The sequence below is a fragment of the Zeus faber genome, assembly GCF_960531495.2.
Source record: "Zeus faber genome assembly, chromosome: 7".
In the NCBI taxonomy this organism is placed as follows: domain Eukaryota; kingdom Metazoa; phylum Chordata; class Actinopteri; order Zeiformes; family Zeidae; genus Zeus; species Zeus faber.
The window spans coordinates 32,790,170-32,808,552 of NC_137203.1; the positions used below are offsets into that span (position 1 = coordinate 32,790,170).

At 39.8% G+C, this 18,383-nt stretch overlaps 1 protein-coding gene across 1 annotated transcript in view; it reads right to left on the reverse strand.

Annotated features, from left to right (window-relative positions):
* Window positions 1-8,155: 8,155 nt before the first annotated feature.
* The window catches only part of golph3a (golgi phosphoprotein 3a), a 28,601-nt gene continuing 18,373 nt past the window's right edge, over window positions 8,156-18,383 (reverse strand). Inside the window, exons 2-4 of the mRNA XM_080003425.1 lie at window positions 16,403-16,534; window positions 13,936-14,050; window positions 8,156-11,860 (exon numbers count right to left, since the gene is read on the reverse strand). Of these exons, the coding sequence (XP_079859551.1) occupies window positions 11,436-11,860; window positions 13,936-14,050; window positions 16,403-16,534 (672 nt within the window). The 3' untranslated portion in view covers window positions 8,156-11,435. The remainder of the gene's footprint in view (window positions 11,861-13,935; window positions 14,051-16,402; window positions 16,535-18,383) is intronic.

Below are 18,383 nucleotides of genomic sequence, written 5' to 3' on the forward strand. Positions count from 1 at the left end.
ATTTTTAGTGTATCCCGAGTCCCATGTAGGTGTGTGTGTGTGTGTGTGTGTGTGTGTGTGTGTGTGTGTGTGTGTGTGTGTGTGTGGCGGGGGTGTAAAAAATGTCGGCTGCAGACTGGGCTGTAGACTGAGGGCTGTAGACTATTGGGGCATGTTTTGTAAACACAGCAATATGTTGCATTTTTACTATTGTATTATTTTAATGCACAGAAGTTTTAATGCCTGCAAAACAGTGTACAGCAACAGCTCAATGCTGTATTTCAATATGACGTGATTCCAAGACAAGTGATAAAACTAGCGGGAATGAATGATACGGTATTTGAAAAGATTAAAGCTATTGGATCCATCCCCCACCCCAACTGCCTGAACTGACTGCCAGTCAGCAAATCAAGAATTTACATACAGGGATTAGTATCGTTTTGTCAGGCTGCATTACCGCAGTGGGCTGCTTCGAAAACTTTAGCTCTTTTTACGTCCCCATTTGCGGCATAAATTGCATGTGGAGTAACCGTTGTCATGGAATCTGATTATGTAATGGCATGTAGGTAAATGGATTACCCATAGTTGCTCTTTTAGCATCAATATATTCAATATATTTAAAATACACCGGTATATACACCGGTATATTTAAAATAGAATGATGAAAACAAGGGATGGAAGGGATGCGCCAAATTGGCCTCAAAACATTGAACAATAACTAAGTTCTGCTTAGTAAGTTCTGCTATGAACAGTTCTAAATGATGGGAACCAGCATTTCAATAGGGCCTGAGTTGAGAAATGGCAGAACTATCCTTTAGCTTATCATGAAATTAGGCACATTATGGTTTGATTGAGACGGCACATTTAAAAGTTTATATGTCAATCTATTAGTCCATTTTTTTTTTATTATTGTTGCTTATTATTGCTATTGCTAATTGTACAATCTGTGAAACCAAAAAAAAAATCCATAACATGTAAACCAGATCTGACAGATGTTTTCGGTTAAGAAAACAAAAGAATGATAGATTTATGAAACACATTTACAAGTGAAGAGTTAAGGCAATTATCTGGGTGTGATGGGTTTACATTTGAATACTCTAGTGAGCAGAGTTCACACAGCACAGTCTGCGCAGACCGATGGAACAAAGTCCAGCAAGAACGGCCCATTGAACGTTAGACGTGATTTACAGCCATCTTTCAAACTTGTAGCTTGCAGGCTGCTCTCAGTGCAGTGAACCCATTTCAGATCCCAAATAGCAGAAAAGAGTGATTGTAGAGAGGGTCAAGGTACTGGTTGACCTTCCAGAGTACAATGCAACGCGTTTGTACACTGAAAAGCATCCTTGATTTTGTGTCAAGATGTGTTGTATTCAGAAAGTTTCATTAAGTTGTTAAATTAAAGGTATGCAGTCCAACTAGGCTTAAGCCTTTTCGAAAACGGGAAGTTTATTGGGCAAAGTATATCCACCGATCAGCCCCAACATTAAAACCACTGACAAAGACATAACACTGCTCATATCGTTACAATAGTACCTGTCAAGGGGTGGGATATATTAGGCAGCAAGTGAACAGTCAGTCCTTGAAGTTGATGTGTTGGAAACAGGAAAAATGGGCAAGTGTAAGGATCTGAGTGACTTTGACAAGGGCCAAATTGGAAGCAAAGTAACAAAGTACTTCCTCTACAACATTTCAAAGCAAATATCTGTACTTTTTAGTCTTTACCTGTTACTTTTAAAACTGAACCAACACAAGGAAGACACTTCTGAGTTAAATGTATATTTAATGCAACACAGACAATTAATACTATTATACAATTATAGAACCCAGAATCGCGATTGTGGCGCCGCCCCTTCTGGTCGCCTGCATAAGCGCCTTGTGTTGACTACGCACATTTTAGTATTTTTACAGCTTATTGTGCATTATCTCCGGTTGCGTTGCAATGACATTTCACTGCATATATGTATGAACGTATTTATATTTGTGACAAATAAACCTCTTGAATCTTGATGGCAAGACGGCTGGGTCAGAGCATCTCCAAAACGGCAGGTCTTGTGGGGTGTTCCCGGTCTGCAGAGGTTAGTATTGACCAAAAGTGGTCCAAGGAAGGACAACCGCTGAACCTGCGACAGGGTCATGGGCGCCCAAGGCTCTTGGATGTGCGTGGGGAGCGAAAGTTCGCCTGTCTGGTCCGATCCCACCGAAGAGCTTCTGTTGCACAAATTGCTAAATAAGTGAATGCTGGCTATGATGGAAAGGTGTCAGAACACACAGTCGCAGACCGGTCAGAGTTCCCATACTGACCCCTGTCCATTGCCAAAATTGCCTACAATGGGCACGTGAGCATCAGAACTGGACCTTGGAGCAATGGAAGAAGTGTCCTGGTCTGATGAATCACGTTTTCTTCTACATCATGTCGATGGCCCCGGTAAGGGCTCGGCCCAGCAACCTGTCCTGCGGTTTGTGATAACAAAAATATGTTTGAAATAAAATGTGGTATTACTGTTATTCAATACATGTTCAAAAAATACACTTAGGCACACATGACAATAATAAGAGTTCCTCGCAAGTTTTTGGGAAGCGGGATTTATTGGGGGTTTTTTTTAGTTACTTGGTTAATTCATTAGAAGCACCAGTTTTTTTACAAAAAGGTTTTGCAAAAAGGATTCAAGATTCAAGATGTTTATTTATCACATACATAAATATACAGGCATACATATATGCAGTAAAATGTCATTGCAACACACCCGGAGATTATGCACAACAAGTACTAACTTATTGTTGTTATTGATGTTACTGTCATCATCACAAATGGCCTTAAAGTAGGACAAACTTTAAGCAGTCTTTAATATAAAAATAAATTGACTGGTAGTTGTCAAGTATTTAATTATTAAAATGAATAAAAAGCATACAAAATTTTCGAATATTGTAAAGCAGTCAACTGTCTCATTACTATGAGAAAATTCTCAACTCTACGGATATGCAACACACATCAAAGTTCTGGAGGCGATAGTGAACTTTGTTGCCACACTTAGCATTCACAGGCAAACACCATATCCAAAAGCCAGTCCTTATTTGCATGGGAATCCTCCATAAAATATCCAAATTATCACCGGACCAAGTACTCGTCGGTCCGTCTCGGGAAAACATTCCAGACGCCTGAATCACCCCTTTCACCAGGTACGGGCGGATTCCTGAAAGCAAAAGTTGAAGGGGTTCCTGTGCGAGCGCTCCCGTATTACAACACTCATCTGGCCTGACCAGAACCAAAAAAATCTATTTGCTCTGAACCCGGCCTTTAAAGCACACCTTCGCTCTATGATATATAATAATGACCCTGCACTATCACACGTCAAAGCTTCTATGGTGAAGGCCAAAAGTCCCTTTGATGATCACAACGGAATAGGATTAACTTTCCACAACCTAAATGAACATTGTAATCCCCTTGTCCACATGCAAAAACTTTAAGTGGAGTTTGTCCGTTTTAAAATACTACTGAGAAGTGGTCAATAATCAAGAATGCAATCTAAGGAGAGCTTGAAGTGCCAGAGTGAGGTCTCTTTTACAAATGCAGTTCAAACCCCAGGGACAATACATTTTATGTCGGCCGAATACAGTCTTGTTCCGTCCATTTACCATGATCTGTCTAAATACGCAGGCCGAAACTTTTTTTCTTTTTCTCAGTAGCTATCATTCTTCGAAAACTGGCAAAAAAAGGAGGGGATCGATAATAGTGGAAACTTTACTGTAATCGAGTTGCCTTGAGCAGATGGAAACACAATTCTCTCTCTCATTCTCACTCTCACTCAGAAACACTGAAGATTGGATAATGTGAAACTATGCTGACCTGCCATGAGTCTCTCTCGTACTGTGAGTTTTGCTCAGTCAAGGATGCAGTCTGCAAAGATGACAAGTCCTGGTTTGACATTTTCACTTGCAGTGCAATGCAAGTGTCCAAATGTTAACATCAATATCAGGAGGTGGACACTAGGCAGGTAGAAGATGTTCAACAGACATTGGAAATCCTCAGATTAAGGCATCCGCTCATACCTAAGATTGCATAACGTGAAACTATAAAGCCTAAACGCACAGTGTCTTCCGTCCCCACTTGAGTTAATTTCTGGATTTTGATAAAAAATAAACAATAAAAAAAGTTTACTCTATGATTCAGTCCAGAAATCTAGATCCCTTTAAAGATTAAAAAAATTGAATTTTATTCATTTTTATTTTTGAATTTTTATTTAGTTGAATCAGCAAGGAATTGTCCATTTAACTCTGCTGGGGGGGGGGTCCATAGTGGTCAAAATCTGACCAGCATGGACACAAGTCAACTGGTGCCCAATTACAGGTTTAGGTGCAGTCCAGAGGAAGGGGGTGACTGCAGATGTATGACAGTATATGTATGTTGAAAATATAACCATAGTCAGACTTACATAGCTTATATAAATTCAAAATGTGTAAAAGTAATCAGAGCTCAATTAAATATAAAGTAGACCATGGAAAAACTCTCAAATAAGAGCCATCTCTCACCTGATATGAGTGATTTGTTAGGCTCCTATGAAAGATTGCTGAAAAAAGATCCTTCCAAATGATGGAGCTTTATAATTCGTAGAGTCAATTTATGGCACACTGAACCGGAAAATCGTAGGAAAAAGGTATATATATATATATATAATATATATATATATATATATATATATATATATATACACATACATATACACACACACACATATACATATATATACACACACACACACACACACACACACACACACACAGTTAACAATTATAGGACCACCTATATCTGACCTGATATGTTGAATCGTATCATTGATTTAGACGATTAATCGATACCCTTCCAATGGTGAGGCGATCTGATGGCGCTGATACAAGATAAACGAGCTAATCTAATAATGTTCGTTTATGATCCAAACGGTCCATTTCTAAAGGTCCATATCGCTTTGACACACACACACACACACACACACCAGCTGATGGAAATAGTTGTGCAAAATAACGTTGTCAAATGAAATTGTCATTGTAAACAGAAAAAAAACAACTGAAAGAACGTAGTTTCTCGGTAGATCAAGCGATATCGGCCTACTGACCTTTCCTTCTTTATTTTCCCATCCCAAACAATCCACATCAGAACCTTGGAGGCGGAAAAAAGAAAACAAGAAGAAATATATTCCACGTTTTCTGAGTGATTGCAGATGAGTTTTCACCCGGTGAGCCCAAAATGTTCCAAAAGAAAGAAAAAACCCCAGATCGCTACAGAACAGGAGAGGCTATCAGCTCATACCCAACAGAGGAGCAACAAACTATCGATAGATACGCAATTAAAAAAAAAAAAAAACGTTTCGCTACACGCCGTCGACAAAAAACTTCCCAAGTGACCAAAAGTGAGAATAAAAAACAAAAGTAAGAATAAAAGAACAAAAAATAAATCACCCAAGTGTGGGTAATGAAATATTCCGCTTTGTAATGGTTTAATGGCGTTATTTCGCTGTACCCTCCAGGAGAACTGAAAGCTGGAGGCGTTCACGCTTCGTCCTCTGAGCAAAAAAGAGCGCAGGGTCGGATCCATTGATTGACAACCTCGTCGTCCAATCGGGTCATAGTTGGGGGGTGGGATAATCCCTTCGTTCTTTTTATTTCTTTCTTACCCTCATGACTGAAATATTCCATTTAGTTTTAAAAATAATAAAAATAAAATTGTGTTTGTACTTCACATGCTTTCGTAGAGTGGAATTGCTATTTCCTGGGATGCCACGAAACGGCTTCTATATTCTTGTCTGGTCTATACTATTAATTCCAAAATATTAATATAATATCATATATTAAGACTAAATCAAAAAACAAAACATTGATAAAACATCATCATCGGGCAATACCTTTTATTTATTATATAGTAGCCTACACAAAGGCAAAAAAAATAAAGCTATCTGTCATCATAACGATAACAGATTTTTGTGCAAGGTAAAATTGTTGTGTCATTTAAAACAATGCAATGCCGAGATATCAAATCATATATATATATATATATATATAAACTCACACACACACATATATGTATACATAAATATACATATATATATATATATATATACATACACACACACATAGATACATACACACACACACACACATATATATATATTTAGAAACATATATATATATATATACTCACACACACATATATATGTGTGTGTATATATATATATATATGTGTGTGTGTGTGTGTGTGTGTGTGTGTGTGTGTGTGTGTGTGTGTGTGTGTGTGTGTGTGTGTGTATGACACACACGCATTAAGCAGATGTTTGCGCAATGTTTGTCCAGCCGAGTCAGGTCAGTGTGTAAGACTGTTATAAACTGGACCTTCAAAGACAATAAAGGTCTGTCTCACGCACAACAGGCTACAAATAGACGTTCTGTCTGATGTTCTCTTACGTCCATGGACTTTGTATGTTAATGAATCTGAGTAGTAGTAGTTTACTCATACAACCTTATTTTATTTTCTCAAAAACAGAATACAACTTTTATAAATTCAAGAAATTAAATCTAGAAATGATCTGTTCAAAATGCAATATAGGCTTCTTAGATTAACAACGTCCAGGATTGACGACTATAAATACAGTAGTTTTTGATATACACTTGGTGTTAAGTGGTCCGTGTTTACAAAAAAAGTGTAAACTTTCCGAGGAATTTGAACGCACCGTGCAACCAGACGCCGCGGATCGGCTGCCCCGTCTCCCGGACCGAGCCGGTTAAGTTCGGGCTTCAAATCAAGCGCTAACCACTAGAGGGCGCCACCATTTGTCTGCGTTCCTATTTTAATTTTTTTTTACCCAGGCCCCCTTGGCAATCTGAGCTATTTTGTGTAGAAAACACCTTCATGAAGTCTGCATAAGTATGGAAGCCCATTTCTACGACTGATGAAAGAAAAATGACTATAGTATCTCACAATAATGATAAACCTTCCCAAAATAATGACATAGTATCTCAAAATAATGAGAAACTTTATTGAAATGACACAGTATCTCAAAATAATGACTTGCTGCCTCACAGCAAGAAGGTCCTGGGTTTGATTCCCGCCTGGGGCGCTGTTGGCACTGATGGCACTGTGCTCCGGGTGGGTTATCTCCCAAATAGGAGCCTTTCTGTGTGGAGTTTGCATGTTCTCCCCATGCTCACATGGGGTTTCCTCCACCTACCATCAGTAAGGACCCCCACCAAAAACATGCACACATCATCGTCTGACCAGCGATGGACATTCGTCACCAGGTCCCCGGGCACGTCCAGGAATGCTGCCCACTGCTCCTGGCTGCCCCCCCCCCGGAGGAAGGACAAGCCAAGGATGGGTTAAATGCAGAGGCCTCATTTCACTGGCCACCATCTAAAGCATGTGTGTGCGTGCATGTGTTGTAGTGTGGTGTGCTGTGTGACAATTAAAGATTCTTCTTCGAGATACTTGGTCATTATTTCGAGAAAGTTTGTCATTACTTTGAGATACTATCATTATTTAAATAAAGTTTCTCATAATGACTCAAAGAATCTTTTTTCTTTCATCACATTGGAAAAAATGTGTACACATTTGCAAGTACACCATTTTGGTAGATAGGTAAAAGTTCAATACCTTCTTCTTGCAGGTTGTTGGAGACACGATGCCAGGTGATTGATAACATAACTGTCTCGTGGAGGTGGCATGCACACGCACACGCACACTCAAATGGAATGAATGATTATGTAAAAAAATAAATAAATCCAGCAAACTAATAAAAAAAATTATGGACAATACGGCCCCTAGATTGATCACCCTGTGTTATTGATGAAATGTATTGCCATATATAATTTCACATAATCAATTTCGATCCTTATTGAAGTATTCTATTGTCTATTATCGCTCCACTATAAACGTTCCATATTTATGAGATGCACTGACATTTAACGTAAAAAAAAACAAAAACATTTCTTGATGTTAGGTCAACAGAATGAGGATTTATCAGACCCCATTCTCGAGAGGAATCAGCCTCTATACCTGGATGGTGAAGAACAAACATGAATCAACACGCAAACCAGTCTGAAGGTTTGTCAAAATAAATGTGATAATACATAGATGCAAGGGTTTCGAATATCAAGCTTCAAATAAACTTCAAAGCAATTACAATATAAGTAGGCACTTCCAAGCTTGTAGTTTATTTGTTTTTCTTGTATGGTAAAATTAAGTACACAGATTAGAGGTCCCTTTATTAAAATTACAAGTACATGATCTCACGTATTCTCATACCCCACAATCCGTGTTTTTTTTTCTTCCCAGAAGCAGAAAAAATAACTTCATATTGCGGATTTTGCCCCTTGACCGATCACTACTGAAACCTGCTACATACATTGTAGGAAAGTAACTATAAACGCTTTTAACGCAATATACATGAATTTAAAAAAGATGTAGGAACGAAAGATGTGGAAAAACTGTGGAAACACAATTTAAGCATCTGAGAATTATACAGAAACACAATTTCATTGGAATTTAAGAGCAAGATATGGCATCGAGTACAAAGGCTCTCTTGAGTTTTTTTGTATTTTTTTTTCCATTATTTGTTATATTTTGAAATAAACCCTTAAAACATTTTAGAAACAAAAACCAACAAACAAATGAGAACTGGAGGTGGTGGTAAATGCGGAATGGGATGGTGCTGAAAACAGAATAGTCGCTCAACCAAGTTCGGGGTACATACTGCAAAAGAGGATTCTGAGATTAAATTCAGAATTCTGAGATTAATTTGCAGTCAGCATTCTGACTTTTTTCCCCCGCTCAAAATTGATTCCATTCTTAGAATCCCAGAACTAAAAAAAAATAAAAGTATACATATATTTTTTCCCTGTGATCCAATCCATTTCCGTAGCATACAGACAAGAAGAAAGGCGAGAGAAACTTTCAACTGCAAGTCGGCATCGTGCACTTTGGAATTTTGGAAAACACTAGAAGTGCATTGGCGGTCATGCGCACCAATTACAATTCAAACGCTCCACCTGAATTGTCCTTGATAGAGTCCACAGTACCAACCACTGACTTTACCGTCGTGTAACACAGGGTTGACAGAGGCTTGAGGGATTCCAGTAGATATTTATCAATCAATGAATCTCCTGGGGGCCTCAGAGGGTCCGTGATTATAGGGCGGTCTCCTTAATGTCTGGGCCCAGACCTCCACCATCAGAAGCCCCCCAAAAACTAGTTACCCCCTAATTTTTGTTCAGTCTAGAGGGGTATACTACAAAGTGGGAGAATGGCGCAAGCAGAACACATTTAGGCCCTGAGCTTACTTTGAAATGGGGGTGATTATTTTTGTCGTTTGCTGAGAGATGCCTTCTTTAGATCTACAAATATGCACATCGTTCAAAGAATTTTGAATGACACCACTACTTTCCCCACCATGCGATTATTAATAACTAGAATGCGGCTTCCAATCTGCAAGTTACTTTAAGTGAAGTTTATTTATTATAAGTGCATTTGTACTACGTTTTCCAAAAATAAAGCATCAAGTTCATATGCAGGCGCTACCAAGTATTGCACATCTCGTTCATTTATATCGTGTCACACTCACATCAGGTTGGCAAGTATCACACTTGGGCTTTACCAGCTTCACACTGATACTGTTCAGTTACTGAAAACAATGCATTTTCATTGGTATGCTACAAATAGAACGCCTAGACTGATACACACATGAAAAAGTGGGAACAGTGTTAATTTTCAGCCATAGAATTTAATCATGTAAAAGTTATCTTCTCATGAATGTCCACCCCCACTCACAGGACGTGTTTGTATTTTCAATTAATTATCTGATGAATGCAACACCCCTTTTATGTGGATTCATGCACATGTGACAAACCAAACAAACAACAAAAGACAAAACTCCTGAATCAACTAAGACAAGCGATAACTACCTTCATAGTCGAGGTCGAGGCCAATCACATACCAGCTTACTTGAGGAAACCATGAAGTTTAGAGTCTGATGTATCATTGCAGCAGGATCCACTCTCAGGATTAATTTGAGCCACTTTAATCAACCCCAGACCATTACTACACCCAAACCCACGTCCCAACCAAAAAACCTGGGAATCCATTTAATTCATCTGGACAGTGAATCTTTCTGAGACGCTCATCTATTCAGCTCCTTGGACAAAGTGGCAGGTGTGAGGCTTAATTCTAACAAGCATCTTCCCCAAACAGGAGAATTACTTAAAAAAAAAAAAAAAAGCAGTCTCAATTTTTCAGAGGAAATGTTACTGAGCAAATTTTGATTTTTCCATTTCAGATACTCACTGATCTGTGCTCATCTTTATGTGGTGTCACAGATTAAAGGATATGTTTGCTATCCCCCCCCAACCCAAGCCTTGTTAAAATTTTGTTTCCCGTCATTTCTCACTCTTACATATACACAACCTCGCTGAACATTTAATATTGGGAAACTTACCGCTCTGCTGCAGCTTCTCATCATACTTAAAACACAGTCCAACCGAGCAAAAGTTAAAGTACTCAAAAATGTTAAATCCTCTTTAGGAAAATGGGACGCTCACAATATTGTCAAAAGAGCCTTTGTTATTTTTGTTCGCAAATGGGCTTGTTCGGCTCTATTGGCACCAACGTAAGCGACTCCATACAGGAAGTTGCACTGCTTTATTCCCACGTACTGTGGATGTACTGTGACAGCTGCAAAAAAGCAGTTCTAAATAAAACATGAAATTACTGCTCTTTGAAACCTGTTTTTTTTAAAAGGAGATTTTACATTTAAGCCTTTGCCCAATTGGACCGCCTGGAAGAGACAATGAAAAGTTACTTTATAGTAATGAGTTCAGCAGGGATGAGCTACGAATGGTTATAAATGACGGGAGCAACAATTTAATAAAGCCTGGGTTGAAACACAGCAAACTGGGTTGGTTAAGGGGTGGGAAGCAGAAAGAGAAAAGAAAAAAGATGTACAAGAATCAACACTTTGCTTTCTGTCTGGTGCACAAATCATTACCCACCACTTATAGTTCCAAAAAGGTCTGTTTATTTTCTTTTTCTTAGGGAAAAAAAAAGAAAGGAAAGATGATGAGCAGATAAATGAGACTTCTGGCGGGGAGGAGGGTATACAAGGAGGGTTTTTATCTACAGAGGGCAAATAGAGTGGAAAATGGAAAAAAAGCAGGCATCAGGAGCAGCAGGCCATTCCTAAAGCAGAGGCAGTGAGGGGTTAGTTTAGACTCCAGTCAGTCAAGTCACTGTCTTGGGGTCCAGTATTCATTCTCTCAGTCCCAGCCGCTACCATTTTGTTTTTGCTACTTACTCTCAATACACCCCCCCCCCCCCCACACCACCAGGGGCTGCCAATGCCGCACTGCCCATTGTGGTTCCTGTAATGACATCCACCCCCATGGCCACTGGGGGGGGCAGCCATGGCACCCCCATCCTTGCCTCACTTGGTGAAGGCGGCGACCACGGCCCACAGCAGCTCGTTGGTGTTGGGCTTGGCGGCTTCGCCCTCGGGCTCCAGGTCCAGCAGCTGCCGCACACGCTTCATGGCCAGGTCGTACTGCTCGTCCAGAAGCGGTGCGAAGGCATTCTCTAGCACATCCGACGAGTGCGCCAGGAAGAGTAGCGCCAGCAGGCGCTTGTCCATGCGCTGGGCGTCGTTCACCCAGCGCTCCAGCACTGCCTCCTGCACCTTGCGCACCAGCCGCTGCTTGATGCCGCTGTTGGTCAGCGGGTGGGTGGTCATGTCAAAGAGCAGAAAGTTCTGCTTCTCTGTGGTCAGCACGCCCTTCTCCACCAGGTTCTTGGCCAGACGCTCACGGACATTCCGCAGCTGGTAGTGCAGCTTAAGGGGGTTCCACGTCTCCCCTGACACACGCGCGCACACAAACACGCACACACAGTTAATGCAGAGTCCATGGAGAGAAGACAAGGACATTTTATGACTGTCAAAAACCTTTTTCCCCCCGAACACCATTCAACCTGTTCGTAAGGACTCTAGTGATACATGTGTCTTTATGGAGGAGTTATGACGAGCACAAATAAATGGTAAATAAAAAAAGGCAGTGTTGGGAATCAAATTAAGATACTTTTATGTTATTGACAGAATTGTCTTAATAGTATGGCATACCAAAATATTACAGAATTTATCTCTTCAAGCCAGTAAGCAAAACAATAAAACAATACAGAAAGTACAATAAGAGTAAATGTGTCCAGGACATTTCTTTTCATTGCAATAGTTTTTTTTTTTTTCTTTCTTTTTTTTTTTCCCCCCAGAAGCGAGGCAGAGCTGATTTAAAGGGCCAGTGTGTAGAATTTACGGAACGGACTTGGCAGAAATTGAATAAAATATTCACAAGTATGTTTTAGCTAGCGTATAATCCCAAGAAAATAAGAATCGTGTTTTCGTTAGCTTGAATGAGCCATTTTATCGACATGGATGCGGGTATGCTCCATGGAGGCCGCCATGTTGCCCCGTTATGTTTCCTGAGCCCAGAATGGACAAACACTGGCTCTAGAGTGGGCTTTTCGCGTTTTTCACGGCCACTGTCTCTTGGCTGGAGGTCGCCATGTTGCACCGCCAATTCAGTTGGTTGGCATTCTGTAACCTCACCGCTATATGCCACTAAATTCTACACACTGCACCTTAAAAAGCAGCATATGAGCTTTAACTTAGTATCTTGTATACAAAACACCCTGTTTTATTAACACGGTGTCTGCAGGTATCAGGGGGTTAAATTTAATACTTTTAAAGTACCTTTTTAAGATACATTTTAAATCTAATTAAGACTAGGATTTCCTTATTCAATTAAGTATTGCAGGCAAGAAATATAATATTTAGTACAGGGCAGAGATAGGTATTGGCTAGAAATAGGGCAGGTTATGAACGACATGACTTAACACTTTCCTTTAGGTCATATAGAATCATATAGGTAAGTGATTAGGTTGTGTCAAATTGAACCACTACTTTTTTTTTTTCCCTACAGAATTTCAGACAGGTAAGTACTAAAGATTTTCTTGGATTTCTTTCTACAGGCAAGTATAAACTGGTTTAGGTTAATCAAGGCAGGCAAGTGGCGCCGGTAAAGATGAAGGCTTGTTCTGTTCAGTGGTAGGCTGGTGCAGAAGAACTTATAAAATCGCAGGAGACTCTGCGTCTTTTGGGCCTAACATTTGTTAAACTGATTTAGGGGTGGGCGATATGGCAGGCAGGATCACGATCCATGACCTTATAACCCACGCAACCGCTGCAACATACGGAGTCTCACCCCACTTGGCTCTTAATGTTATTATCAAAGTGAGAGGTTTCTGTATTTTATTTAACAAATACAGTATAGGATCATCCTATTATCCCATCTTGTATTAATTTACAAAAAAAGAAAAAAAAAAAAAACTTTCTCCGCTGCACTTCCACGTTCCCCGTGGAACAAATAGAAAGTGTGTTTTATGTTAGATTATATATATTTTTTCCCGTTTACTAATTGAACGAAACAAATTAAGCCCTGTGACAACTGGATTCCTGATTTACAAATCACGTACAAGCAAATAGCAAATAATAAATAATGAACCATAAACTGCAACTGATAGAATGTGCATTGTAGCACAATACAAGCGATCTCTCTGTAAAGGCAGATCGTGGAGACATTTTAATCGCTCTCAGTCTAATATAGTTATATCGCACACCCCTACTTGAATACATCTATTAATACTATACTTTTATAGGGACCTGCAGAAACTCTGGTTTGGCAACTGGTATCTGTACTGAAAGTTTTCAATGACGCCTAGCCCATAGAAGGAAAACACCAGTGATGTTGACAAATCAACCCTACTACTAACTGTATTTAGTGTAAGTTGCCTTGGAAAAATGCATTAACTCTGGACTAATTTGGCACTGTCCCAAATGAAGGATGCGTTGTAGCTGGGAGAGGAGAGAGTGAGCTCACCACTGAGCAGCTCGATCCAGCTCTGCACCGTTTCTGGTGGCTGGGTCTCTTTGATGTGTTTTAGGGCCTCGTCCAGGAGAACATCCCCCGTTGGAGCGTCTGACTTGCAGATTACCTAGTGAGGAAATACAACGGCAGTCAAATGGAAGTTGGCAGCCATGTTCAACATGGATATAGAGGTGAGAAAGTACATGAAACTCCATTAAACAGAATTTAATGCTGCATAAAGCTAATTTGAGTCAATGGGATTGGATTTTACTTGGTTCATGTGCTTGCAATACCATAGGCATCTGCTAGACATGTTGCAGTGAACCTTTGCCCCAATTGACAACTGATAAATTACGTCAAATTATATAGTCGACACGCAATACTTATGGGAGATTAAATAAAGAGTTGCTTTCATGTATGTTTCTGAGCGGTCTGTTGGCCCATGGAATTTACAGAGTTAGAGAGAATATCAGTAAAGCATGGTCAAAGCACATTTTGATGTGCTACTAACAAAGGGGAAGCTAGCTTGTTGGTTAGAAACTAAATGGAATGTGATTGACTAACACATCAAAATCAGATTTTCCGAAAGCAGCTACTAGAATGAAATTCTGTGGGAACGGTTATAACAGAAATTGCCTTTAAGTGGTGGAATAGGTTTCCTATGGACAGCCTGCCTCGACTCTGTGAAAAGGCTGTCGGCGTTAATGGGAAGCAGGTAGGTATCAACCTGTAAGATTTGGCATGCTGTAGAAACATGGCAATTACAGCCTTGCCTTGTGAACCGTTGCATTTCAATCACAATAAGAGTGCAAATTCATAACTCTTGAGTTCTAACTTTGTGGTGAGCGGTAACATGAAAGACCTTATTATATATTATCAAATGTTTAACAGTCTCAAGAGTATGGTGAAGTACTTTAAAAATATGACCTAGGGGGAGAGAGAGACCATAAGACCCATAGGAATCAATCTTTTTATTCATGCTTGTAACAAGTGTCACAAGTAAGGCACACTTAACAGGTGAAGAGAAGAACTTGCAAATTCCCTGCCAAGCACCCTCTGGCACCAATGTTAAATTTGTTTAGTAATATGTTATTTTACGATACTTGTTGACGTGCAAATTTAATTCTGCTTACTAGCAGGCTTTAAGTTCACAAGTGATTTAAGAAAGCTTGGATTTCCGGTGAAAAAACATTTAAAACCAATGTAATAAACAATTGTTTGGATTTGCTAAATATGATTGTTGTCATTGTTAATCTGAGGTAAAATGGTCAGCATTATAAGTAAAACTACAGTATGCCAAACGTAAAAATATGCCAAGCCAGATTTACGTCAATGATTGATTCAAGACAGGAATATAAGGATGTATGTGAATTATAATTTGCCATTAATCTATATATTTAATTAAAAAAAATTTAAACTTGAAATCATCCTTTTTATTCTCAGCACTGTAGTTGGATCCCAATATGCAAATGGAAAAATCCCGGTCATTGCAGGCGGAAACAAGATTGGACTGGCACACAAGCTGTTGGGCATTTTCACACCCATACTAATCAATTGTTAATTCGACAACCTGCTAGAATTTACTTTATTTAATATTGACAAAATATTTTAATACTACTTTACGCTGTAGACAGCAAGGTAGCCTAGGTTAAGAATCACTGTCAGGGGTCATTTTCTCCACAGCATTTTAAGATTTATTGTGACTTTACATCTTGTGACTTTACGACTTTGAAATTTCGTTGACATGTTCTTTACATTTGTGAATTCTGCTTGGTTGGTAGAAAAGGTAAAGCTCGATGGTTTAATTAAAGCCATGAACCATATTTGTGCCATTTGCAGTTTTTGCAATAAACAACCTTTTTTACACGAGTGAAGAACAGCCAAAAGAGGCTGCTCTGATTATGACCGAATAACTGATTAACCGATTAAATATTTGGTGATGTAGAAATGGGTGCACAATGTGTGCACGTTGGTCCAATTTGGAACCTAAGAAAATCCCTGTTGAAACAGAAGAGAAGAAACAGAAACAGTCTTTAATCATCACACGACACTCCACAACACATGCTTGCACACACACACACATGCACACGCTTGATAGTGGCCGGTGAAATGGCTCCTCTGCTTTTGACCCATCCTGGCTTGTCCTTCCTCCGGGGGCACAGCCAGGAGCAGTGGGCAGCGTACGTGGACACTCCCGGGGAGCAGGTGATAAGTGTCCATCGCTGGTCAGACAATGATGGGTGCATGTTTTTGGTGGGCGTCCTTACTGACGTGAGGTGGAGGAAACCCCATGTGAGCACGGGGAGAACATGCAAACTCCACACAGAAAGGCTCCTGTTTTTGGAAGATAACCCGCCGGAGCACGGTGCCAACAGCGCCCCAGGCGGGAATCGAACCCAGGACCTTCTTGCTGTGAGGCAGCAGTGCAATGCACTGCGCCACCGTGCCACCACCGTGGCACCAAAATCAATCAACCTACCTTTCTTGCCAGCAGGCTTTTCCTCCTCATACCACAGGCCTCCAGCTGCAGGCGTCCTCTGAGGGCCAGCTCAATCAGCATACAGCCCCGCAGTCCTGACGATATACAGTCATTCCAGAATGATGTGTAGCCCTGAAATCCAGCAAGAACACATGTCAAACACGCACATAATCTCACTAAAAGAAAAACAAGGGATTCATATAAAATCTATTTTGGGTAGCCTATGTTTCTTTCTTTGGGCTCTGGCAAGACATCCTCAGCTTTGAATTTTGAGGATTTTGTAGGAGTTGCGGACACCGTGAAGGGCAGAGGTTTATTTTGGAAAGATGGTTGAGGCAGCCGTGGCTGTGGTAAGTGAAAGTTGATGTTTAACCAAAGTATGACCCAATACATCAAAAGTATGGGAAAACTTTACTTTGAAATCTTGTAATACAATTGTTTGCTGCAAAATGTGCAAAGCTGATCTGAGCAGGTTATATTTCCAGCAGATAATTATGGGGGCTCAGTGCAGTCAGTCAACACAATTAGTAGGTAGCTGTTTAGCTTCAGAGTTTGACAGGTGAGCGCATGTTTCCAATGGGTGGCCGATTTCCATTTTCATTCGATTGTATGTTCATAATAAAACATTGACTATTAAACATATTTTACATTGTCATCCGATCATTTTGAGTTTATAGACGTGATCAGAGAAATCTAAATTTATTTAGTATGTTCTCATGACTGACATGACATGTCAGACTGAGGACATTCCGCCTGGTGAAGTTGCATAACTCTGGGTGGGGACCAGGCCCACATAATAAAAAAATAACCAATAAAATTAAAAAACAATGAAAATAGTATTTCTATTGCAGATGTATTTATTTCATTTATTTTCTGACGTTAATTAAATGAAACAAAAAATGTGCGTGCGGTGTCCTGTGTGCTTGTGCCTTACAAAAATCAGAACTTAAATTACGCCTCGTAGATCTGAGTGAAGATTCAGCAACTGGATTGCTTATTACTTGTCTCAAATTTTTTTCTGAAACAAATTTTGGTGGACTGATAAAGTGAAATAAGTGAAAGTTACGGATTAAATACAACACTGAACACACGCTGAAACGCCATTGGCTTATGTCACTTCAGAGGTCCTATTGGCAGTGCGAACGCAACTGGAAAAAAAGCCCTTGAAGGTATATACTGTAGTTCTCGGGGGTCCTTCCCAGTTTCTAGTTCCCCAAGAACTGTTTGGTGCGAAAACCCCTATAGTATAATGTTTATCAAAATGTATTTAATGGTGTTTTCACCATAAGCACGATGCTATGGTTCTCCTATTCCTTTGCACTGAGTCAGTTGCATACACAAACAAGCTTGTTTACATTAAGTTCAAGATTAAAATGCAGAAAACATTAAAAATAAAACATAAATTGATAAAATCAATTATTACTTATAATTTAGTTTGGCATGGGTCGTAAACGTCGCAAACGTTCCACGTCCTTTTCGCTCACTCCTGGTCTCATGCTACCAATCAGTGTAACACGCCCACCTTTCAAGTTTCCCGCCAGTTCCAGAACTAGGTAAGCCCACCCACCACCAAACCTGACAGCCATTTGGGTCAGCACAAAAGAGAGATTGTGTGACATGACTAACATGACAACTAACGATAGTTTGACATGGAGGTGTGGTTACACAACATTATTTCCCAATGGATGCCAACCACCATTTCGCTAAAATAGAAAGCAGTGTAAGCCTGTTTAAATCTTTTGTCACCCCTGTGCTTTTTTGGAACTGGTGTACCACGCAACCCCAATCAATTCTTAGGCATATACTGTATCTATCTATCTATCTATCTATCTATCTATCTTCAGGCTGTATCAGAACACACCATTTTTCACGGTTTGAACCATAATTGATCTACTACAATGAGATCTGCAGTTTCTTTAGCCAAAGTACCATTAAATGTTCCTGGATGCACAATGCAAACAGTTTTAAGGCAATGCAGGTC